This window comes from Sciurus carolinensis, chromosome 4 (genome assembly GCF_902686445.1).
Source record: "Sciurus carolinensis chromosome 4, mSciCar1.2, whole genome shotgun sequence".
NCBI classification, from domain to species: Eukaryota; Metazoa; Chordata; class Mammalia; order Rodentia; family Sciuridae; genus Sciurus; species Sciurus carolinensis.
In genome coordinates, this window is record NC_062216.1 from 95,622,549 (window position 1) to 95,648,972 (window position 26,424).

At 38.2% G+C, this 26,424-nt stretch overlaps 1 protein-coding gene across 1 annotated transcript in view; it reads right to left on the minus strand.

Annotated features, from left to right (window-relative positions):
- The window catches only part of Tmtc1 (transmembrane O-mannosyltransferase targeting cadherins 1), a 253,580-nt gene that overhangs the window by 18,778 nt on the left and 208,378 nt on the right, over window positions 1-26,424 (minus strand). Inside the window, 2 exon segments of the mRNA XM_047550906.1 lie at window positions 11,253-11,305; window positions 11,308-11,360. Coding sequence (XP_047406862.1) covers window positions 11,253-11,305; window positions 11,308-11,360 — 106 coding nt within the window.

Sequence of the window (26,424 nt, forward strand, 5' to 3'; positions counted from 1 at the left end):
AAGATAGATGCCAAAGACAGAGATGACAACAACACAGTATTTCTACTCAAGAAGTCAAAGAACAATGAACTAACAAACACAATGTAATGTGATCAGTTGACAAATGAGATAAGCACAAGATGCTCTTGAGTTTGGGTGGCCTACAGTAGTTAATGCAGCCATGTCAGACGTCACAACCATTTCCAAGAGGCATCTTTAGCCAACAGTTTCAAGTTCCTGTGCAAATAACTCTGCATGAGAAATAATGAATGAACTCAGGTGTTTTTTCTTAGAACTTTTCTTAATCACCTTTTGATACAGAAGACAAGGAACACTTAACATCTTAGCAGCAATCAGAGAAGAATAGCCTGGGTAAACCAAAACTGAAAATCTTGACTTGCCTATGTTATTATTTGATCCCATGTCAGGGTTTGAAACTGCCATCTTTGTTTAAAAGGATTACATTTTAGATTTTACATGACACTTTTAGGATGCACTAACATGGTAAAATACTAATTTCACAATCAATGATTAAAACTACAATGGGTGAAATTTGCAGCAAACAAAATGAGAGCACAGATTAGAACTGGCAAGAATATTAATGGACACTAGGTTACCACAATTTTAAACAAATGAAAAAACAGGGGTATTCAGAGATTAAGATATTTAGCTAAAATCTCATAGCTACCTGGGGACAGAGCATAGAACCTAGGTACTAAGTGGACATATAGGCAATTGGTGACCCCTGAATAGAAACAGGATTTCTGAAAATAAACAAGAATGACTCAAAAGTAATTGCTCAAAAGGAACAGTTTTACTTTTGGATATACATCTATCCATGCATCTGTCACCTAACAGGTACTTTGTGAGCACCATCCATGTGCTGTGTACAAGTAGAAATGCAACAAGGTACCACACAGTCACTTTCCCGTCCTCATACATAAGCGATGGGGATTCAGCCAACAAGGAGGATTGTAACTAAGCTTGTCAGGGTCAGGAAGGAGGAGCCCAAGGTGCTGGTGAATCAGCCAGGAGAGGCACCTAGACCTGGAATTAGAAAGACTGTACATCTGTCATTATCCAAAAGTCTGAGGGTTCTGGTTACCATTCATTTCAGCAGCTATCAAACATAAACATGTGCCTGAAAAAAATCTGCTGCTATTAGACCTTAAAAAAAATCTTCACAACCAAACTAGGTTAGTGGGAAGGTGTTTTTCCTAAAAAGAATAAATTGATGTCCTCATAGTCTCACTGGCTCAAGTCAAATATAACAGTAAATAGCAGTTTTCAAGAGCAAGTACTGTTTTGCCTGATTTAATTTTACACACACCCCCACCACCCCTGTCACTTTCCTACTGCTTCAAAATAGGCAGAGACTACTTTTCATCGGAAACTTCTCTATTGTTTTAGGGTTTATGAGTTGAGTTTCTACTAGAAAAGTAATTTTCAAAGTCCAAGGAGTAATGGGATTTAAAAGACCACGCTGTCAAGAGCAAGTAATCACATCCCTGTGCCCTCTGTGGTCCCCAACGCAGTGACGAGGCTCTGTGAAAAATGTCTTCAATATTTGTCTTTCTTTTCCATTCACTGGACTCTAAATTTCAGGGAATGATTAACCCCACTTAAGAAAAGAACAAGGGGAACACCACTACAGGAGAAAAAATATCTTATAGGTGCTTAAAATGAGTTTTACCTTCCCTGGAAGGACAATGCATTTATCTTACGTAGTGGTATTATTTAATCCTTGAAGCTCAATTTCAAGACCTCACTTTCATTTACCTCATCTGGCTAGAAGTCCTGAATTACACCTGATTGCTCCTGATTCTATGGGCCTGAGAGCTCCAAAGGAAAAGAAAATAAGCTATTTACAGGACAACTTTAATTAAAAAAGTGTGTGATCCAGAGAAGGGTTCTGACAGGTGACATTGTGTGCTATACACCTGAGACCTCTACCAAACACAGCACGAAGTCAGCCTTCCAGGGCAGTAGTTAAAAAATGAATGGCCTGTGCCATGGGTATCCTCTTCAATGCTCAAAAGTATTTTCAGTGGGGTGGAAAGAAAATGGGGCTTGGGAGAGATTAAACCTGGTCAACATCCCACTCTGTACATGCTGTAATTACCCAAGATGGCATGTGTTTCACCTCGAGGAAGGGAAAGCAGAAAGCGGAGGTTCTGAAAAAGGACCCCTGACTGTAATTTACTCTTTTTGGCCAAATGATATATTTGGAACATCTTCTTTATTTAAGTTCAGATTGCAGCAACCAGCAGACAGGCACTGGCTTACAGCTTAATGTAGCAACTCTCAAGCTTCTTGGTTTTAGAACCCTTTTGAACTTTAAAAATTACTGGGGGTGCCAAAGAGGGTTTTGTTTATGTGGACTACATCAATCAATATTATCATATTAGAAAAGAAGCTGAGAATTAAAATATATTTATTAGCTTATTTAAAATAATAAAAAAGTAAACAACATACATATCTTTTATATTTACCATTATGATTTTAGCATTTATAAAGATCATGAATATTTATTAATTTACATTTTTACAAATCTCCTTAATGTTTGACTTAGTAGCAGAGATCTGGATTCTTGTATCTGCTTTTGTGTCAGTAACTTTTATACGGTTTTTTGTTGTTGATCCTGGTGAAGTATGTGAGGAAAACATGGTTTCACATAGGTATTTAGTTGGAAAAGGGGAGAGTATTTAAATACCTTTCCATACTTGCAGATGCGTCACACAGCATGGAGAATACTAGAGTACAGTCAGGAGAGACCAGAAGTGAAAAGTCCTCAGGAAAACTGCACAGACCTTCTTGGACCCCTTCTTGGAGCAGCTGGTTTAATGGACAGTCCACAGCAATATGTACTTACTGTTTACAAGGTGAGGAGTCGGGTGTCCCAGAGTGGAAAAGGACCAATAGAAAAAAAAAAGGTTCCCTAGTGCTGCAACATCATGGCTGGTCTGCTTTCTACAAATGCTTCTGTGCTTCTGGTCTAATCCATGATGTAAAGACACGGAGCCAGGAGGCACTTTCCCATTAGCCAAATGAGGACTTATGATTATGAACCTGAGAAGTTAAGGACCAATGGATCTTTAAACTCATGTCAATGGCTTTGCCAAAAACTAACTGTGAAACAGTGGTTCCAATGATGAAGCAGAGACTCCTACTTTCTCACTCTCTTGTTTTTATTTTCTTTACAAAATTGTTCCTCTACCCATAAGTCATCACAAGGACTTTATGAGAACATTCTATCAATATTTGATGTCTAATTATCTTTCTCATCTGACTGAAATGAATCAACTCATTTGGCAGTCCACCAAGGAAATGTCAGATATTTTCTAATCCTGGATTTTCTCATCCCCAGTAGAGTGTGATCAACACCACTCTGTGACAGTTTAGGCAAAAGAGAAATAACCACTTTATAGAGCAAATGCCAGAGCAGAGGAAAATAAAGGCTCAAGAGAAAGCAGGGTAACAGTGAGCACCTGGAGCAGCGATGCCTTGGTGAGCCCAGGAGAAAGGGGGGAGCCACACTGCATGAACTCGCACCTTCCTGCTTCTGGAGGCTTTTCTTCTTGTCGTTTTGCCCCATTCTTTACAGTTCCGCTGCACGACTCACATGGTTTATTTCTTCTGGCCTGGAAAGTTTCCTTTTTATTTTAACTTAGCTGACTAGGTTTCAGGTCTTCAGGAATCAGATTAGATATCCTACTTTATCAACAGCCCCACTATCCCCTATACCTCTTTCCCACATTAGGTTAGGCCTCCTTAAGTCCCAAGGACCTATTACGTCCCAAGTTTTGCCATTCTGCGAACATAACAAAGATTCAGACATTATTTCAAAGTTACCATAAGTGGTAGGTTTGTTGCTCGATTTTTTATTGGTGTTCATCTAGGATGACGGAACAAAAGGGATTAATATTCTTGCTGCTACTTGCTCTCTGCATGTTTTCGACTTGTGTCTGCTGCTGGGGAGGGGCCATAGTTCCTCACTTAAGGGTAGTATTCCCTTTGGGATTCCACATTCCCTGAAGGCAAGGCACAGACTTCGCTACTTCAAAAATCTGCAGTGCTTAGTAGTATCTAGGTGCTCAATAAATATGTGTTGAATGATGAAATTCAACACGCTCTTACACCAGGATCTAGTTCCAAGTTGACTTAGCCACACGGGCAGTGGTCTGCATGCAGCATCCACCAAAAAGATGGCATTTGTTGAAAGAGAAAAATTGAAGCTGGACCTCATTTTTCTTTGACATCCAGTTCTAACTTATATTTTATTGTTCTAATTTTCTTTTCACTCTGAGGTGAAGTCACATCCCAAAATACATGAAAGGAAAATATTTTATTTTAAGTGTTACCATGTTAATTAATTGAGTTTTCAATAGGCCATAAACCTGGGGCTAGTAATCATTTACAGTGGGGGTCAGAGTCATAAACAATGTTAATTTTATTTCTTTACTGCTAGTGGACTGCAAAGCTGTATCATCTACAGTAAGAGTAGACTGGTTAAAAGTGATGGAGGGCTTGTAAATATTTACAATCGTATCTGCAATGCTGGAGTGCAGCCAGCACTGAATGCTAATGGAGAACTGGAAGAGAATGATAAGCTAGAGACCACCCTGGCATCAGATCCAAGAATTTATCTTCTGTCCTCAAATTTCTAGATGTTTTTGTTGCAGTAGACACAGAGGGCATTACCTTTCTTCTGGAAGCCTCTGTATCTGACTTCTAGGCCCTGGTTTCTCGATCACATCTCTTCTCCCTTTCCACCCCCTCTGCATCCACCTCTATTAACCATGGCCCATTACACATTCTAGTCATGGGACCCCAGTGCCACGCTGTGAAAGAACAGAGACCAGATTTCAGGCCAGTCCGGCACTACCTATTTGTATGACTGTGGGCAGACACTTAGTTCTATGTACCTTACATTTTATCTATAAAATGAGAAGACCTCCCCTATACTGTTCTTCATTTTCCCCTCTGCAAAATTACCTGCACATAATATGTTTCATTTACTTGAAGTCCTAAAACTATCTTCCTAGCCCTGTTGTCTTTATGTGTCATTGTCCATGTGTCATTTTCATTTAAATGTTCCAATACCATTCAAGACATAACCGTGGTACACTGCTGGTGGCAGAGGAAATTGGTACCACTCTTTCAGAAAGCAATTTAGTTACATGTCTCAAGAGTCATGAAATAAGTGGTATATTTTTGGGCATAAGAATTCTACTTCTAGGAGTGTATCATTTGAAAATGATTCAAAATATTGTTTTTAAAAAAGCCCCTAGAAAGGAAAAGTTCACTGTTATAAAAAAAAGAAAAAAGGAAGACATAACCTAAATCATAAACAATTAGCAAATTATTATGTAAACTACAGTGCCTTCTTTTGAACTAGTAATAGCCATTAAAATGGTATTTTTAAAAGGGCTATCTTGTACTGTGAAAAAACGTATAATATTATGCATAATTTAATGTCAAGTGAAAAGAACAGGACCTGAAATATATGTAAATATAAGTAGGAAAACAACATAAATATATTTAAAAGACCTGTGTGATATAAAAAATGATATTTGTTGTTTTTAGATGCTTTATTAAGGGTAAAAGGTGTATTTTATTTTTTCTGATTTTTCATACTTATATGTCTATATGACTGTAATTGAAAAAAAAAATAATCTCATTTTCTTCCTAAAAACTGATCTCATTTCCTTCCTAAAGTCTTGTTTTCCTTTAGTCTCCAATGGCTAAAAGGGGCCATGAGTCCTTTAGATCTCTGCTCACTCTGGAGTTCTCAATGGTCTTTTCATTTTCTTTCAACCTGCACATGCTGACAGTACCTTTCTCCACAACCGTCTATCCATTCCCTCACCACCTAAATAAGGCTCTTAGTTACTCACACCAGAATGCAGTTTTAAACTTCATCCCAAATAACCCATGTATTTCCACAAGGTTTTCAGCCTCCCAAGTCTGAAAACCCTCTCTTCAGATACTTAGCTTTACTTTCTATTATCTATCAATTTCAGGCCTGGGCTGCATCTTGGGCCTTAATAGGCTTTAACCATGAAATGTCTTTCCAGTTTATTACCTATTTTTCAGATTTCCCTTGTCAAATCGTCTACTTTGCTCAAGTAGATTTACTTGCTGTCTTTAGGTTCAAACAGAACAAGGACCACAATATTTAGTTCCAGATAAATCCTAGATGGGATTATTATACAGATGGATGGGAAGAGTGTCAGTGGATAGCATGTTTGCAACGAAGACCAGGAACAACTAATATACCTTGCTTCTTTTTTGATAGAATCACAACCTGACATCAGGGCAAGGATTTTAGCAGGTGTCTGACAAAGTGTTTTGAAACATCCTTATAGACATCTTAAGACTGAGAGAGGTGAGCTAAATGATAATATAATCAATAATTCACCAAATGTTGAATAAGTCTACCCAAAGATTCCTGGGTACAAGAAAGGCCAACCTGGAGAGAAGTTTCTACAGATAGGCTGTCTGACTTTCTATCTGCTTCTGAGCTCCACAACACTTAAAAAAAAAAAAAATTAGAGACATAAAATAAATAATTAATAGCTATTTTTATCAAATCTTCCAGTTGAAATTCCTGGAAAAGGAAGACAATATGTGAATGACAGGAAAAAAAAAAGTGCTAGAGAATTAGAAACTATAGGATGATATAAAGAACTTGAAATTAAATACAGAAGGTGAAACCTTTCACATACATCCTGAAAACTTGCCAGCACAATGAGTGATTTCATTTCAGGAATCATTTTAGCATTAGACAGGTCCACAACCATAATAATCATGGGCCATGCATGTGGACAGATGGTGGCTCTGGAAGATGACGGGCTCAGGGAGGGGAGGGTTTCATAAGTCACAGGTTGACTTAGGTTTGTGAGTGTTGCTTCCATATTCTCTGGATATCTGAAATGCTGGGAGGCTGTTAATAAAGTGGTGCCACTCCATCAAGAATGGATTCCTTTGCTACCCAAGGAATGTTAAGCCAGGTGGATCTTCCTTAGCAGTTTCTCTGTGCCTTGCTTGTCTCCCTGAAGCATTCCTTCATGACGAAAGAATCCAAAACGTGAAGAGGAGATGGTGCACGTCAGAAAAGGGGAGGCCACCCTGGGTTACACTCAACAGGTGCTCCATCTCTTTGATGTTGAAATCAGTTGCCCGAAGGGGCAGAAGAAAGAACCCTTCAATCTTTCAGTTAGATTCTTAGATCTCACAGTGTATCACATCTAGAGTAGGAAAAACTGCCAAAAGGTATGACCTTTTTAAGTAAGAAAAGATCCTGGTCTTAGTCAGAATTTGTTTTTCTTAATGATTGTTCAGAAATTCCACTATGTGAAATGCAATAACTTGACATCAATTTGCCATCACAGTTCACAAAAATGAAATTTATCAAGAAATCAATTTTAAATCAGTCATCTAGCACTTTTTAAAACAAAGCTGAAGAAAAATATATGTTGAACTATTTAAAATTCTACTGAAAAATGCTTTTGCTTTTATTTAATGAATAAAAACAAAACCTAAGCAACTTCTATCTGCTATATTTGTTAAAATAGAATGAATGTAAAGACCCTGAAAGATGGGCTAAAATAAATTTCAGGGTCACTAAATATCAGGATCATTTAAAATAGTAACTTTTCATGAACTTAGAGCTCATCAATTTACAAAAGGAATACAACTGAAACAGGATATTTATTAAGGCAAATTATTTTCATATATTAATACTTTATTTGTATAGAAACAATTACACTAATTATGGCATTAATAGTTATTAAATACTTGTTTTTCATTAAATATTCCTTAGCACTAAGTTGATATTCAAGAAGATAATCTTAAATATTCCTAAAATGTTAGAGCATTAGATACATGAAGATAATTCAGAAAATTTATCAATTTTCAGACTTTGAAACTGAGACCCAGAGAGGTACAGACTTTGCCCACCCTCTGCTGTTGTTACTGTGAGGTGAATTCTAATACAGTTCTCTCAGTTCATTGTTTAAATGCTGTCAATATCACACCACAGGAAACTGAATCTCAAAGCAAATTAAGTCAGGAGATGCTGCATGAAAGCCTGTGTCACTACATTAAGCCCTGAGAGGGAGCAGGTGTAGGAAAAAAGTCACGAGTTTTCTTAAGCTTATTATAGTGAGGAAGATAAACCTAAATCATTAGAAGTCAAAACAAGGCTTAAATTTAAATGTAAGATATTAAATCAAGAAATAAAACTACATGATTAGTTTTACATGTTGCTATGGGTTCCCATAAATGGAACTCTTTGGAAGATAACTCACCATAAAATAGGGAGGAGTGAATTTGAATTATTTCTGAAGCACGGGAGAGTTTAGAAGGAAGAAGAGAAAGAAATGACGCCCAGGCTGGGGCAGGATGCGAATTCAAAGCCAGCCTCAGCACTCAGTGAGGCCCTAAGCAACTCAGCAAAACCCTGTGTCTAAATAAAATATAAAAATGGCTGAGGATGTGGCTCAATGGTTAAATGCCCCTGGGTTCAATCCTGGTATTGGAAAAAAAAAAAAAAAGAAATGATGATGTTATAAACTGTGTGAAGAGATAGAAATTCTACCATTCATATCCATACAAAACTCATAAAAAAGACAACATATTGTCACTGGTATAAGTAAGTGATGTTGTCACTTAACATCAGGGTAATTTTCATTAAAAACAGCAATTAAATGTTTATCTGACCTGACAAGTCGGGGAAAAAGAAATGAATTAGGAACTATTAATATAATGCTTGATTCATTTAGTTATCCCTCATTATTCCACAAAGAAACTGAGTCCACCTTTAAAAAAATATACAACATATAAATATTTTAAAATGACAAACCCATGAGTAAAAATGCACACAGAGCAAAGCAGACCACTCAGTCCAGAAGTTGTCAGGTGCAAGTGAGTCCAGGCAAGATGGAGGTGGGAAGAGTGAACCTTTGTAGCAATTTCAGGGCTTTTCATGCATTTGTTTCAAAATCACAAAAACAAATAAACCTTTGTAATTTATGAGAAGCTTAACCTTCCCTAATACTAAAATATGAGAAAATCTGTCCTTGAGTGTTCATAAAGAAGTCACTGAAATATAACTGTGTTAAAAAAAAGTTACTGAAAGATGTCTTGGGTGATGGCCTATGGTTGGTTATAATGGGTAATTTCTCATGGCCGTGTTTTGCCGGCTCTCAGGGCTGGACAGGATCATCACATGGAGGCACAATTCCATTATCAAACTGTTTCCACATGCCCAGCTCCACTTGCAATATAATAGTAAATTCAGATATCTATTGTCAAGGAGGACCCCATGTCACTCATTTTTTCACTTGACAGAAAACTATTGGTCGCATACCATGTGACAGGCATGGGAATACTGTCATGAATAAAATGGCAATTCTCATAAAGACCATGAACACACAATGTATGTTAGATGATGATAAATACTATGGGAAAGTAAAGCAGGACAAAAGTGACGGAGAATACTGTGGCATTGGGACAGTTGCTATTTACAGAGTCATCACAGAGACATCTTTGACATGGTGCCACAAGGGCATCAGTTTTACTGATACAATGTGAAGAAAGAATCTCTGAGCTATCTGGAGAGAAATGTGGCAGGCAGAGTGAACAGATCCTGCAAGGGTCCCAAGAGAGAAGCGTGCTTGGCATGTTGAGCAACTGCAATACCACCAGCCAGAGAAAGGCAGGATGAAGTTCTTAGGAAAATGAAGGAGCCAAGGAGAGGTAAAAAGAGGGATGCTGATGATGGAACCAATCTTTACTTTAGAAAACCCTCCTGTGTTAACTTCACACAAACCAAAGGCAGCTGAGGACTGTAGTGTCCACCATGGAACATGACCACGATCCTTTCAGCTTAGATGCTGTACTAAAACATGCAAGAAAAACCTCCACACAGATGAAGAATTTCTCTAAAGTCCACCTATACTACAAAGAGAATAAAGTGGCCCTCTGCATCTAGGGTTCCCCATTCATGAATTCAACCACCTCAGATAAAATATACTCTTAGAAAAATTGTGTTTGTACTGATTTCTTTTTTTTTTTTTTTGTACCAGAAATTGAAACCAAGAGCCCTTAACCACTGAGCCATTCCTCAGCCTTCTTATTTTTCATTTAAGTTGGGCCTGCTGGCTTGAAACTTGAGATCTTTCTGCCTAGGCCCTCCAGAGTCCCTGGGATTACAGGTGTGCACCACTGCATCTGGCTTGTACTGAATTTTTTAATTCCAAAATAGTACAGTATAACAAGTATTTGCATATATTGACAATGTATTAGGTAATATAACTAATCTAGAGATGTGTATGTGTTGTATGCAAGTACTATAACATTTTATATTACGAACCCTGAGCATCCACAGAGTTGGTATCTGAGGGGGATACTGAGGATGGTTTTATTAAAGCAAGAAAACTAGTTTCATAATTCTATGACTTAACTACTCATAGAATGTCCTAATTTTGCTTCTCGGTAGAACTTTTGAAGTTTTTTTTTAAATGCAAATTGTACCCCAAGTAACTGACATGTCTCATCAAAATAATTTCTTATGTTTAAGCCAAATGAATTGCTGCAAGGCGTCTAGCAAAGAATGTTGTGCATGATTTTAAAGACAATCTGGCAATTGTGTGGCAGCATAATCCACAGTCTATCAAGGGCACCTCTGTGTGTCAACAAAACTATTTCATCAATTTAGAGAGAAGATAACTTCTGTCTGCTTTCCCATAGCAAGGGGGCATGTGTCCCAGGACTCTGAAAAGTGGTATCAAATTATTTTGACACGAGAAGGGGAGGGGATTCAACACAAACCTGTTTTATGCCATAAAAACTTTCTCTTAGGAGGCCATCAACCTGCTATCTTCTAACAGGTATTGAGACACAGGGTCTACAAGATTATAAGTAATTTGTTCCCTATTGACCTTAGTCCATTGGCAATTCCCCAGAAAAAATATGATAAGTAAATAGCAATAAAAATAGCAAGTCCCAAAGTGATAGAAAACATAATATCGATAGTAACACACCATGTTTGTCTAAAGGTCACCTACACTATGAAGAAAATATTGGAATGAGAAAACTAGGCTTCTAATGTCTGTCAAGAAGAAAACTGACATAGAGATTAGATGTCCATTGTAAGTTTACTAACCATTAGTCAAATCATTATTACAACAATCTGTGTAACATTAATTTATTGCACTTAACAGTCACATTTAAAAAAATATTGTGTGAAATTAAATGGAAATAATTACCTGCTCAGCCAATAACGAAGCTAAGCTTGAATATGCATCTGCAAACTCTGGCCGTATTTAATGGAATCCTTCAGAAGAGTGATAGCTTCTTCTTTCTTCTCCGGGGACCTATAGATAATAAGTGGGGGCAGGGGCATCTTTATTAATACTTTGTTTAAATCCTCTGATTAGACTTTAACATCTCATTTCCTTTTAGCAAAAATTGTCCATTATTCTGGATTTTTATAGCAAATGAATCAAACTTGGCTGTCTCAAGATGCTAAGAGCTTCTTTCTGTCTCTGAAATTTTCCTTGGGAAGTGATATGAAGACAAGTTATTCACTGATTTTTCTACTTTCTATTCCTATGATGCAACTTTTTGGGAGTTTCATTTAATAGTTTACATTTGTTTACAAGGAATGCTGACCCTCAGAACGGTAAACTTTGGGGCCATTGCCTGGGTGGCATGGAAGCCAGTTTACCATGATGTGGAAGATGATATGGGCACCTATTTCTCCTAGCAGTAGCTGAACTACCCACCAGGGACAAGACAGGCCAGACTGCCAGTGTTAATCTTTGGTTTATATCTAAGGGAAGAATAAATTTATGAAATTAGAAAATACCGTGATCACTGGTCTGCAAACAATAAAAGCTATTTTATCACATTTTTATTGAAAATCAGGACTGATTCAGTCAAAAGTGTGTACATACACTGCAACTTCAGCAGAACTCCTCCACAGGGTATCAAAGCCAGGACAGTGGCTCCTGCTACAAACCCCTACAGGTTCAGTCTCTGTAGGATGAAGTTATATAGAGGGAAGCTAATACTGACTCCACACGTCTGAGTTCTTAAGTGTTAGGAGCAGCTTGCTATGAGTCGATTTCACCTGGAAGGGAGCTTCCTATCACAGATCTTGAGGGTTAAAATTCATGATTCTAATACAGACCTTAGTTTTATGGGTTCAACTTATTAAACATTTACCATTGTCTGCCATGTGCCAGGTACTTAGCTATTTCCCAAGGGAGTTGGCTTTCCATACTATCTATTCCTTCTTGGGATCTAGCTAACTCCTAATAGGATCCTCTGATACACAGTCCTATCTTTGAAAACAAGTTATTTAGCACTGTATCCTTAAGTGAATGGTCCTTGGGATGTGGCTTTAAAGGTGCAGGATTATAAAATTTGTATTACAACTTTCTTAGGGCTTTCTTGTTGATTCACCAGTCAACAAAAAATTCAAAATTGTCTATAAGTCTATGGAAGTCCATTAGGATTACATATAGGTTTCTGTTCTAAAATACACCTTGAAGTAATTCTTCCATTGGCTCATGTTTTTTTCTTTTTAAATGAAAATGTATTTTTTAATCCTGGTAATCTGACCATTGATTATATGGTTAGCAGAACTCTTCCTCTGAGAATTTCATAAATCTTTACAAAAATTAATTTGGAAATCCTCCCAAAGTCCCAAGGAAGATACAGACTTAGGAAATGAAGGCTGAAATTAAGTCCCAAAGGGCATTATTTAGTCAGATATCTTCAAAATAAGAAGAGGGGAAAAAAAACAACAATTTGATAGTAAAGATTTAATGGTTTTCATTTGTCATAACTTATATCAGTTAAATGAAAACTGAGACTTTTTACAAATGAACTCAGCAAGATTACCACTTAACATGGCCTATGAATGTAAATACTTGAGGCTGTCCATTAACATTTATGTGACACAATGGAAAAGTTATCATCACAGTTACTCACAGGGAACTCAGAGTCTTTGTGAAAAATGGTATCTTTGAAAATTCCTTGAGGAACTGACTTATTGCTTTCAGAAAAATATTCCATCATGTGGTCAGCTCAGTAAGTTTTAAAAGATGCAAAAACTCAGGCAAAGAGAACTCTTCTCTTGGCTCTGTACTTCTGGATGATTCTGGTTTGCCTGGGAGCTTTTGAGAATCACTAGACACCAAGGGTCAGACAAAGTGTCACATGCCACTTTGGCAGATATTTTGCAATGCTTTTTAAAGAAAGTCCAAACAATTGATAAACAGTAATTTTGTTTCTGTTTCTACAAGGGAGATGAATTGAGAGGGTATTTCTTCTACAGTTCCTCTTACAATCTGGTGGAAGCTTATATCATAGGTATGGTTTTGGTGTAAAAAGTAAAGAAGTTAATTCATCCAAATGGAACTTTCCTTGGTTATATTAATAACATGATTACCTTGTGAAAATTCAACTTAATTTCAAACTGTTTCAGATTTTAGTAGCATTCTTTTTCATATGTGCCTAGTAGCACACATTGCTCTGATAATTATCCCATATTTAAACAGAGGCGAGATTCCTACAGTACTGTCAGATTGCTGCCATCAATAGTGCACCTCAGTCTGCTTGTTAACACCTCAGTTCACACTTTTATGTTACACATTACCTTCTAGTTCCTTTTTCTTCTCTTTTTACTATATGCAAACAATTGAAAGAAAATTTTCTAGAGCACTGCTTTCAACATTGTCCCTTAGGTAAAAATCTTCAATAATGGCTCAACTGCCTATGGATAGACTTAGTCTAAAACTCTACAATCTGGTCCTGACCAACATTCCACACACCCTGGGGCCCACTATTCCAGCCAGACTGGGTAGGTGTTGGTATCTGTTCTACAAAACCTAAGAGATCACCTGCTCCACTGATTCTCTGTGCTCAAAGTACCTTAAAGTCAGCAGGGTGTGCTTTAAACAGACTTTCCATGTTCTGAGGTTGGGTCTTGTAAAAGAAAGCCCTCCATATGAACATGACCACCATCCAGATTTGAGTATTATGGATATTCCAACCTCCCTCATTTACAGTATGGCAAGTGAGACTCAGGGAGCCTCAGTGATTTGCCTGGTGCCAAGTAAAGAGGAAGGACTTGCCCTAGGTCTTGTGCCTCTCTGCCTGGTATTTTTATCATGGCACTTCACAGAGGGCCTTCCCCTCCTGCCCACTCAACTTGTGGTTCCCAGGGAAGCCTTCCCTGACTTGCCTGGCTCAGAGCACTGTTCTCTCATCAAAGCTCCTAAGTACATAACATAATTTGAAAAAAAAAAAAAAAAAGAAAAAAAGAAATAAGATCTTTGTATGTGTGTCTATCTTTTTTCTATCTATCTCTATATCTACACAAGTCAAGTATTTCTAAATCTAAAACCTGAAATCCAAAACGCTGCAAAGTCATAAACTTTTTGATTTTCAGATGTTCAAATGACAAATTCTTAACCTATAAAGCCTATGCAAGTATTCCAAAAATCCTAAGAACTAGAAAACCCAATATACTTCTTCCCATTCCAAGAATTTGGACAAGGGATACTCAACCTGTATCTTTATTCTATATCTATGTTATTCATATGTACATACATATCACCTTCTATATATAAGGCTCTAATGTATATATATATGAAAAAATATGTATATTTTATGTACACATATGTAATATATTATATAATATGTATATATTTTTCATATACATATACATATATGTATATGTATAATATGTATATGAAAACATATATACATATAATGTATATATATATATATTTATTGCCATTAAACAAAAATATGGTAGGGAATTGCCATCTAGAAGCCCTTTCTGGCCCAAGAGGGCAGCTCTCCTTTTCTCTTCACTCCACATTCTTAGTAAGCAAGCACCTTTTTCTCTACAGCCCTGGCACAGCACGTGAAGCGCACCCCTTGCTGCTCCTGCAGACGTGCAGGTCCTATCTATCAGTGAATGTGCCATGCAGAAAGTTGCAAGATGCACAATAGTTGTCTCCTGAACATTCACTCCTTGCCAAGGAGCACACTGAGCCATGTCCTATGTTATTATTTTAATGTTCATTAAACATTATGAGATAGGCAATGTCATCTCCTTTTAAGATTTCCAATATCACTACCCCAACAAATATTACAAACTGAGATTTAGAGACCTCCAGTGGTTATTCCCATCACAAAGTCACTTTATCGGGATCCTAATTAGAACTCTAAATCTAATCCATTCCACTGATAGGCACACTCGGCAGGTCTGCATTAACTCAAATGGCAGGCACACTCTCTGTGTGACTATTACCAGGTTTTAAGTTCCTACATTGGCATTTTATTTTTTTAATCCCAGAAACTAATAAAAAAATCTCCATGTAGTAAATAATGATAATTGCTCAATTTACTTTTTGAAAAGAATCTTTTAAAAATTTTACTTCCAAATCTTTGTAAATCTCCTTAAAATGATGTTCCTGATACTCTGTCAGACAACATTTGACAGAGTGGGACAATATAATTACCATTTTATATCTGTGTTTCTACAGCTCTTTAAGTATTACAGAAAGATGAAAGAAAGATGAGAGCACCAAGCCTCACTTGGAATCATCAGAAAATTATAAGCAGGGTGTCCATTTATCGAACAGTCAGGTCCTTCCAGGCTCTGAAACAGTTTATCTACCCAGATTATTCAGCAGTTAAAAGCACAAGCTCAAGAACCAGGACTGGGCTCTGACTCTACTTCTACCATTTACTATACTAGTTATATTTCCCTAGGCAAATTATCTGACTTCCCTGTGTCCAGGTAGGTACTATATATGTTTTGGCTTTTGGCTTTTTTCTTTTCTTTTTTTTGTACCAGGGATTGAACCCAGGGGTGCTTAACCACTGTTAGCTTTTATTAGTTCTTTTAATGCTTCTAAAACCACCCACTGAAAACTACTTCCTCCCCCTTTTTGTTATTTAAAAAATCAGGAAGAATGTGATTTTTTTTGAAAATTCTCTCATAACTATATACTTTCACATTTCAAAACTATACAGAGAAAACATTAAACATCACAGTAACTTTTCTTTGTGCTTGTTACCACAACCCAGGAGGTACATTATCCCTTCCTTTTTTGCGTCTATTGAATGGAAAGTGACACCAGTAAGGAGTCATTCCCCCGGGCAGCTTTACTCAGAGGCAAACAGCGAGGTGAGCAATCCTAAAGGGACTCAGAATCCACTTAGCTGCCATGAGGGCCACAAAAAGGATCAGATCTGCATTTTGCAGGGTGATGATCACAGATGAATATTCAAGCAAGAAAGAACCAAGAGCATGTTGAATCTCCTTAGCCAGCCAGGAAGTTTATTCCAAAAGAAAGAGTTAAACAATTATTCCATGTAAAAAGGAGGTGGGCATCACAGGAGAGGCAGAAATTTTCAAATAGTGTGAACTTTCTTAATAATGGGAATTACCAATGTATTTGAATTGTACAGATCACCCTAGGCCAGCATTAGACAGTACTGAAATTTCCTAATGTGTTCATTTTGGCTCTATAAGAAGTAATTTAGGAATATCAGCAGCCCATTATCAGTATAAGCCTTATCTATATGGGACTACCCTCTTAGCCATTTAAAATGAATTGATGGGTCAATTCAAAAGAGGAAAAATATTAAGATAACATTTTTGTCTGAACTCACCAAGCATGTAATATAGGGCTGCCATGTCTACAGGTGTTGTTCTCAGAATTCTTTAGAAAACACCTGAATTAAACAGGTTATAATCTGTGAACAACAGATAAACTCAAACCTCAGTACACACCCTGTGCAACGAGCCATGACACACTTTGAGTACAGAGTCATGAAAGGAACACTCTGAATTCCTTTGGGAATTCAATATGACATGAAGACCTTTCGGAGCTTCTGTTAGGAGGTTTAAATGGCACCAATGGAACTATTAGGGACCCATATAAGTAAGATAGGAGTAAGAGGAAGGCTGCACCAGGTTTAGGCAATATCATTGCCTCTCAGAACACCCTGAACTTCTTTGTTCACCAAATGCGGTCATTGGTTGATGAATGGTAATCATCCATGACCTAAATATTTATCGGTACTTCTCCCTTTGATTAATGTTGCTGGAAGTTTAGTGTTTAAAATTCCTAGGTGTTTAGTAAAACATAGAAATCTCAGATCTTCTAAGACTTAGCAGGTCTTAGGTGGAACCCAGGAATCATTTTCTTAGTAAGCCCCTCAGGAAATCTGTGAAAGATGGTCTTTTAGGATGTGCCTTAAGAACACGTTTACTCTGACTTGTATGTGGGATTTACCTGATCAATATGAGGCTAAATGTAACAGGATGCTCAAGAAGGATAAAGAGGCCCATGGGACTGCCTGAGCCCAAGGGCTGGACTGCCCCCCAAGAAACACTTTTGCCTGCCAAGTAAGGTGTGGAGGCTGGATGGGGGCAGTGGGGGACTCTGCAATTGGAAGAGGCATTTTTCTCTCACAGAAGCTCTATTGTGAATGTACACTATGGACACATGTCCTATATATCCTGTTACCCATGTAAGCATCATAATGGAAATAAAAATCTTCTAATATTTTGCTGCAAAACTCAACTCTTTTTAAGTTTCCCCGAGGAACTGCCAAAAGGCTAAAATTCCCGAGAATGGGTTCCTGGGACCAGTAACATCTTTGTCATTGATTTCATGAAAGAACATTAAGCAGAAATTAGATCTTGTTCGAAACGTGCAAATTCTGACATTAAACATTTGTAGTTCACAGGTGAATTTTCTCTTTGGTTATACAGCAGTGCAACTGTTTTTCCTGTGTGTTTAAGTAAAACATTTGCATTGCCTCACTTTCCTGGCTCTATCTCAATGACAGATATTTAGCAAAAGCAAATAAGGCTTTGCCACATTTTCTTTCAGTAATTAAGGACCTGTTAAGTTTGTCAATTCAGAAACTTTGTGATTCCTGTCTAGAATCTTATGACACATTCCTTTAAACTGAAAGCAGATGCTTGCTTTAAAAAAGTATTGACATTTGGGGAGAATTTAGGAAATGCCAGTAACAGAAATAAATGGATTTGGCGATTCACTTGGCAGCAATAAAACTTCTCATTAACCACAGTGTGAACTTGGAGTGCTGGGCAGCCTCTTATTTACTATTCCTTTGTTGGGGTATTTTGTTGTTGTGTTATTGGAGTCAGAAATGATGCCTCTCACAAATGAAAAAGCTTATGACTTTCTTTTTCTTTCTTTCTTTCTTTTTCTTTTTTGGCAGACAGATTTTACTAGCTCTTCCAAAGAACTGAATTGTGAAAGTCAAGTTGTAAATGTCTGACTGAGATGATCTTTTCAAAGCACACATTTTCTATGGCCCTAGTGTGCTTCCTACACAATAAAGAGAAGAAAATGGGGTACACTCTGTGTAGCTTTAGGTTCAAGTATCCTGAACACATCCTGGACAGTTCAGCAGACACACAGCAACTAGTTTACTGGGGTCATCCTAGTTTTCTGCTGGATTTTTCACAGATGTGAACCCACAATGGTCTGGAAAACTCATTCATGCTATGGGATGGTGAGGAATGGAAAAAGAATCTTTCCAATTCAAAATCATACTCATTATAGATAAAATTCAGGGAGCAGATCACTATCCCCCTAACTCCCCCCCCCCCACAAGCTGGAAGCTGAGAAGTGAACAGATGGAAAATTCTGGACCATCTAGTCATAGAGCCACAGAAGTGGACTCTCATAAAGACCTCACATGGTCTGGTACAGAGTGGGTCCCAGGAAATGCTAGTCCTGACTCTTCTTCACTCCTTTGGAACCTCTCTTGACATCTCCATGTCCGCTCTGCACTATGGCTTTTTGTCCTACGTGTGCAGAGCTAGTTCTGTGCCACAGGGGCACAGAAGTGGGCTGGAGAAAACCAGCTCCAAACCAGTGTCACTCCCAAACTCGAAATTAGTCCAAGACAGCCTCACTTCCAAGTACAAAACTATTTCTAAGTCAGCATTATTTTTAAGTACACACAGATTGATCTGCTAAACCTAGGAAAAGATTTGAAGAAAACATAAAAACAATGTTCCCCAGTTTTGACCTGAAGAAGGTAGCTGAGAAGGTCCCAGTTTAGCCAGAATCATTTACCCCTTAGCTGAAGGGATGCATTGATGATGTGGTTTAATGAACATCCTGGGTTTCAGGCTCAGGTGAACTGCCATCTAACCCTCAGTTCTGCCTCACCAGCTGATAGACTTGGATCAGATGCTTCATCCCTAGGAGCCTCTTTGGTGGAGTTTGTGAAATGGTGCATATAAATCTCTATTACTCCAAGTCCTTGTGAGGGAGGAATTAAAAACATGGGTGGTGTGCTTCACAGAGGAGGATGCAATAATGGAGCTTCACTTGCTCCTTCCCACCTGCATTTTCAACCAGAAGCTCCACCGACTGATTTCTCAGCAAAAGCATGAGTGCCGTTACACATAACACCTGCCTCTGAAGAGAAAAGGAACTTTCAAGTTCTCTGGTTGTCTCTATTTACACTTCAGTCAGGAGACTAGAAACCTGTAGTCATCAATAGGAGCCACAGTCTTGTAGCTAGAGAGCTCTGTGGAATCACCTGGTCCTCTCATCTTAAAGAGAAGAACTGACACTCAAAGAAGTTGACAACTGCCTAAACGGTTCAACTGCATGGGTAAGAAATGCTTTACCTAACTGACTCATTATTAATTTTACACCAGAAGCTGGGCTTCCAATTGGAAGTGAAAAATTATGTTCCTGGTTTAAAAATAATTAAGACTAGCTAAGTCTTACTTCATCTTTAGTGGGTGTAGGTCCTCTGTTATGTGGCATATAATACTTGGACTCACGAAGGATGTAGTTACTGGTATATTTCCAGTATACACGTGGATAATTGGAGGCACTGAAAGATAAAACTGTTTCCCCAAGGTCACACATGAATATGCACACAGCTGAGATTCAAACTCACCAACTTCTATCGGCTTGCTAGTCCTGAAAGGGCACACAGGGGACAGGAAATGCAGCAGCTGTGATGTGAGACAGCACAGACTGCAGAGAGGTCCCACCTCACAGCTTAGTGGCATCTGACCTCCTAGCCAATTCCCTGTGTAATAGGAGAGTGACAGTCTCTGTCCTTCAACTGTTCTAGGTGGACAGTTCATGAGACATGAGGAAGTGCTGTGTCCACTGTCTTTCAAGTGTCAGGTACGGGTCGTTCCTTGGGAGTGGGAGGATGGCAGGAAGGTGAGGCAGAGGACTCTGTAATGCTTCCTGTCAGGTACGTGAGATGGCCCGAGAGCACTAGGCTGGGGGATAGGGGCTGTCTGCAGGAGGTGGAGATAGGACGAGGCTAGCAGACTTGGGAAGAAGTGCCCAAGAATGGGGTTCCACAGGGCATGCTTCACCTCCTAGGTGTTTCCTGGGACAGACCCTGCAGGCACAGGCAGGCGTGGACCTGAACTGAGGAAATAAAGAAAGAGCACATTCCTCCCTGGGCCCTTCTGGCTTCTCTCCTGGCCTACATAGAGCATTTTTAGACTTGAAAGTCCTTTGATCATCTCCAACAACCTAGATACCAAATTTAGCTTCCGTGTAAGGGCAAAGTTGATCTCCTACTGGGTTTAAGATAAATAGTCGAGGTGCCTGAAATTCTAAAGTAAGACATTGTGTGCAGAAAGAAATTTCTAATGATTATCCACACTACTCTTACACTTTAATTGAATGATTCCTTCTTTAGCTTATATCTCTAGTAATTCTGCAGCACAGGAGCTTAAAGTAAGGGGACTAAACTACAAACGAATCCGGGAAAGATTAGGTGAGCAGAGAGGCAGGGAAGAAGATTTTCAGGACACAGGAGATGACGGAAAATTCTTGTAACTGACAAAGTAGTCTGGCCCGTTTAATTATCTCCTGCTAGAAATATTTATGCACAGAAAGAAAATGACATTCCAATCCTTCAAGAGAATGTAAACAAACCGGGGGTCCCTTAAAGTTTGCTTTACCCACAGTGCTTCCTGTGTAGCTGTCCTCCTGCAGCAGGGTTTATGGCAGCCATCGGAGCAAAGAAAGACAGGAAAGAATGCTTTCCTTGCAAACCCTGCAATGGGTTTAAAACCACTCAGCCTCAATTTATTAGTAATCATGGTATGAATGAGTACAGCCGTGGTGGGGGAGAGACACAAAAATATTTGAACAATTAGCCATCTGTTTATATATAAAATAACTCTCAAATTGTGGGGAAGTAGGTAAACATCGTAATCATCAGGACATTTTATAGTCAGATAAAACTGTAAATGAAACCACATTTAAATAAGTCTAATTTTACAAACTCAGTAACAGTCTTTGTAAATGTAGTTCGGTGGTTTAGTGTCTCTCACACGTTGACAAATGGTCAGTGTAGCTGGTGTTTGGGTTTACACAGATGTGAGAAGAGCAGAAATGAAAAAGGACAGTGACAGGGTTTTGGGAAGTTCTGAACGCTAAGACGTGTGCATAGAGGACGGGCACAAAATGAATTTCTCAGGCGTCCCAAAGTTTATAGGGAGGAGGGAAGAGAAGGAGAGGTTGATACAGAAGAATGAAATAACGCACTGTAACACAAGCAATGAAATACAGAGCTTCAAACAGAAGGAGGCCAACAGTATTAGATTCTTCACATCACAGGAAGTAGGGCAGGAAGAGCTGAAGAGCAGCCCCACCAGAGAGCTGTGTGAACAGGTCGGGAGGAAGAGAAGCACCAGGTGCCAATGGTTCCTCTTGCTAATCTGCTCAGAGTTCAGAGAAAACTTGAGGGATTAGCTTCTCTGAGGAGGATTTCCAGGGCATCTGGGCATGCGAAAGTTTGTGGAATGGGGAGAATTTGTGGACCTAAGAGCGAGCCCTTGACAATGGCTGGGGAAGGAGAGAAAAATAGAAATGAGAACACACATGGATTTACAGCAATGACTACTAATGGCGGAAATAAAGAAGATAACAGCACCATCTGTTAACAAGGATATGGAGCAAATGGGTCTCTCACCGTGTGTCCTATGGAAAGAAAATGTGACAAGTACTTTGGAGAACTCTTAGCAACCTCTTAAAATATGAAAGAATGTCTACCCACAATTCTATTCCTGTGTATTACCCTCTCCCAAAATGAAGGTACACAGAATGGGACATGAATATTCATAAGTTTCACTCCTAAAACCAACACCAACAATAAACCAAGTATCCACATACAGGAATATGGATGAACAAATTATGACACATCAGTACGGTTGAATGCTACTCAGCAATAAAAAGTTTTTGAGTAAGACTCAAAAACTATGCTATGTGAAAAAATTCTGAGATGTCAATAAGTGCGTATTAACAATTACCTACGGAAGAAGTTCTAAAACAGACCAAATTAATGTAGGGTGGAAAAAATCAGAACAGTGATTGCCTTGGGGGAAAGGAGATTTACTGGAAAGAGATTTGAGGGTCTCTCTGGGGTGGTAGAAATTACTCATGCTATTTGGGGGGTAATTGCAAAACTCTTTGTCCCGACACTTAAGATGTGTGCATTTTATTGCCTGCTAGGTATGTCTCAATTAAAAAAATAATAAACCCACAAAGACTACAAGTATAAACACTAGCCTCATTAGGGGTAAGATAATTCTTTTCCCCAGGGAAAAGCAAATGTGAATATGCAAAATATTTTAAGGTAGAAAAGGAGAAGCTATGATAATTCACCTTGAACAACTTGAACATTCTCAGTCCAAGTTAAGGGATGATGCGGCTTTCTGAATGTGTGTGCATAGGGCACCAAGGAAGGGACAAAGGGCGAAGCAACAGGGAAACAGACTTTTTCATAAAAGACCACAGGGGGGGAATATCTAATAGCACTTAACCCCCATTCTGCCTTTGGTTATGGATTTTTTCCATGATGCTCTCACCAGAGTTTTCTAAGGATCATGTGCAGTTCATATTTGTGTTTTTTCTCCTCCCACAAGTGACAGACTGGATGATGGTCTGAGGTGTACTTTCCACAGAAGTAAACACTGCTTCTTGGGCATGGCGGTGGTGGTGGTGAAAAATTGTCTTAAACATCATAAGATGTCTCTCCAAAGCTCAACCCTAACTAACAAATCTTATTATGCAGTAATCGGGCAGAAGGGGGATTAGGAATAATATTTTTTTACAGTGTCATATTGGGGAGGGGGATATTGGGGAGGGGGTGATCATGAGAAAAAAGCACATTGAGCAATATTGGTCAAGGGAAAGCAAATACAGACAATGGGGCATTTAGGTTCGTCTGATCAGGCAAGCCAATGATAATCAAGGCATGTAAGAATTCATGTTGCATGTATTCCTAAAATATACCACATGTATCAGAGATGGGATTATAAATTATGAACATAAAATCAGAGAACAGAGATTCGAATGACAATACAAAACAGGTCAGCAGGATTGAGAAAATAAGAGGAGAAAAACACCACAGAAGGTAACAATATATTAAGGTCTTCAAAGAAGGCAATTGAGCACAGAGAAGAGCTAGGTGACAGGTCAAAATTACAACCCCTTTAAAAGGTCAGTAGTAAGGAGAGAGGAGGAGAAAGAGAGGGTGGGCAGAGGTAAGAGATCAAGGTCAAAGAGGAATATTTCAGAACTCAGGTACTATAGTACCAAAAGGTCTGAATGATTAGAAAGTGGCAGGGCCATGTCAGCGACTGCCCACTGTGGAACAGAAATGGAGTGTGTTGAAGAGAAGGAAGGAGAGGAACTGGGTGATTGACAGAATTACTGAACTGACGAAAGATGGTAGTGTAGGTTGGCGAGCGGTGCAAAATCACTGTCTTGGAGCTCCAGGGTCTGATAATCCTAGAAGAATGTACAAAGTATTGATGATTGCCAGCAATGAGGATAAATGTGGCGTCACAAGATGCTGAACTAAACTTTTAAAAACCTGCAAGAGGTGGAGACAGTTATAAGTCCAACAAAGATGAGGAGAAGAAAGTGTAGTGGGTTGGGACCAGAGATAAGTGGGAAGTAACCTAACAACTACCAGGTCACCATGACGTTCTCAGGGATCAGTAAAGACCTTGTAAAGCATTTCTTTATCCATCGAACTGGCATTTTGTGCACTTAGGAGCTGCAGTTAAAAAGTGGAGGATAGAATTATCTTGAATGTATAAACCCCTCCCTTTTTATGAAAAAAAAATTGTGCAGCTAATGCCAACACTGTGAAGAAATATATCCCGAACATTCAAATTTATTATAAAGATAATAGTACCCTTCTTTTTGTACCCTAGGCTTCTTTGGAAGTTCTATTTTCTTTAAGAACAGGGCAAAAATGTATGCTGTTGTCAAATTCATTTATACAGTTCAATTATTGGATATTCTATTACATTTTTCCCTCTTAGTTTTGATTAATAGGTTTAGTGCAACACCCCTATCCTTGAAGGTGAACAGCAGGTAATGGTGGTAATGGGGGAGGTATGACCTGATTCTTTAAGAAGTTCTTTTCATCTTCTGCTTTAGTAACAAACATAAGCAACTATTTAATCACTCACAGGAATATTTTCCCATACCTCTAATTTAAATATTCTATTACATTCTCTTGAGCCATCAGGGACTTCTGCTTTGTTCTTCTATAAAATTTTCATGCTAATCTTGCAAATTATTTTCTTTCTTTTCTCTTGGCTTTTTTTCCCTCTTTTTTTGATGTTTTAGGTTCCAAGCAAAGCCAACAATAATTAATAGAAATTAAGAATGCTGGCATGGAAAGCTGGTCCTTATCAATCTCTCACACTGTAAATGTGCTGCACAGAATCATAACCAGTTAGCTTCAAAGTCCCATGAAAAGGCCCGAAAGAGGCCAAATGTATTTGGATAACACTCAGTGAAGTCTACTGCTGTGAATAGCTATCTGTCATGTAATTCCAAGAATCCAAATGAGTTGCTGCACTATTGCCAGGATTCTCTGACAGAAGTACATCTTATTTACACCTCCTGGCCTGAACAAAGTCAAGGTTATTAAATGTCTGTGCCATCCAATATAAAAGCCACTGACCATATGTTGCTGTTGCACACTTGAAATACAGTTAGTCTGAGATAGACTATAAGTAACTAGAGTTCAAAGATTTAATATAAAAAAGAACGTATTAATGTTTTAAATCTTATAATAAATTTTTTTAGAAATATTAATTATATGATAAAATAACAATTGGGGTTAAATAAAAATATATTATTAAATTTCCTCTTACTTTTTTATGCTTTAAAATGTGGTTTCTTGAGAATTTTAAATTACTTGCATGACTCTCCTTGTATTTCTACTGAGCAGCTCTAAGCTGTCTGCAGTTCTGAACTCGGCCACAAGGAGGCACTCAAGTATGGTGGTTAAGGTCAGGGGTACCAGGTCTGACAGACAGATCCAGGTTCCATTCCCAAGTCTTCTGCCTTATGGAGGAACCTTGTCACATGATCTTCTTCCAATCTTAAGGTTTGTTTATAAAACAGGAATAATGGCATTGCTTTCCTCTCAGACATGAGCAAATCTAAGCTGCTTATATCTATAGAGATAACTTAGGTTCTTAGAATGAGCACTAACTTCTAGAGTATTAAAAAGAAAAGGCATAGTTTTAAACAATGAATTATAATAACTCCAAAGTTAACTCAAGAGACAAAAGGGGCATAAATCTTAAAGAGTAAAACAAATCATGTCACACACATTTACAGTATTCTTATCCTTTTCTTGCTTTTGACCCATTGCTATTGGTGCAGAGATACATTAAGGCACATATAAGTAAAGTTCAGAGCTATCTAAATGTAGATTAGCCCTGCTCTTTTCTGGGTCACCTTTTTCTGTCACTTGGCAATGCAACTTCAGCATCATAAACCAACTTTACTGTTTCTTTAAGAAAGACACAGTTAGGATCGTCTTTTCTCCCAAAAGGTAATTGAATGCCATTAAATAGTTTAATATTGTGTAGTTTGGGGTTGTAGAACTATTTGGGAAGTGCAGGTAATAGAAAAATAGAACAAGGACAGGGATTCAACCCTAGGTTGGCCATAGTCTAGATAAACGTCTCTAGATTTCTCTAGAGAGGCTTGTTTTTTTAACGTGTAAAACAGGGATGAGGATGATAATACTATGTAGAATGAAGGTAATACACAAATAGTAGCTGTTAGCATTATTTTAATCCACTGAGATTAATCTGAAGCTTTGGGATTGCAGGTGTGCCTCTCTGTGCCTGGCCTGATTTGTTGTTATTTTAAAGGGAGCCTCCTAGCAGCAGTGATTTTTTTCTTTTTTTTCTCCTGCTGCATCTGCGCCTCTCTTCATTCTCAGTTGGTTGTTATCATTCTCAGTTTTTGTCCAACTTTGACAATGTCAACTAATTTGAAAAGCCAAGCTTATTTATTTTTTGCTGATCTATATTTTATTTCTTTCATTTTA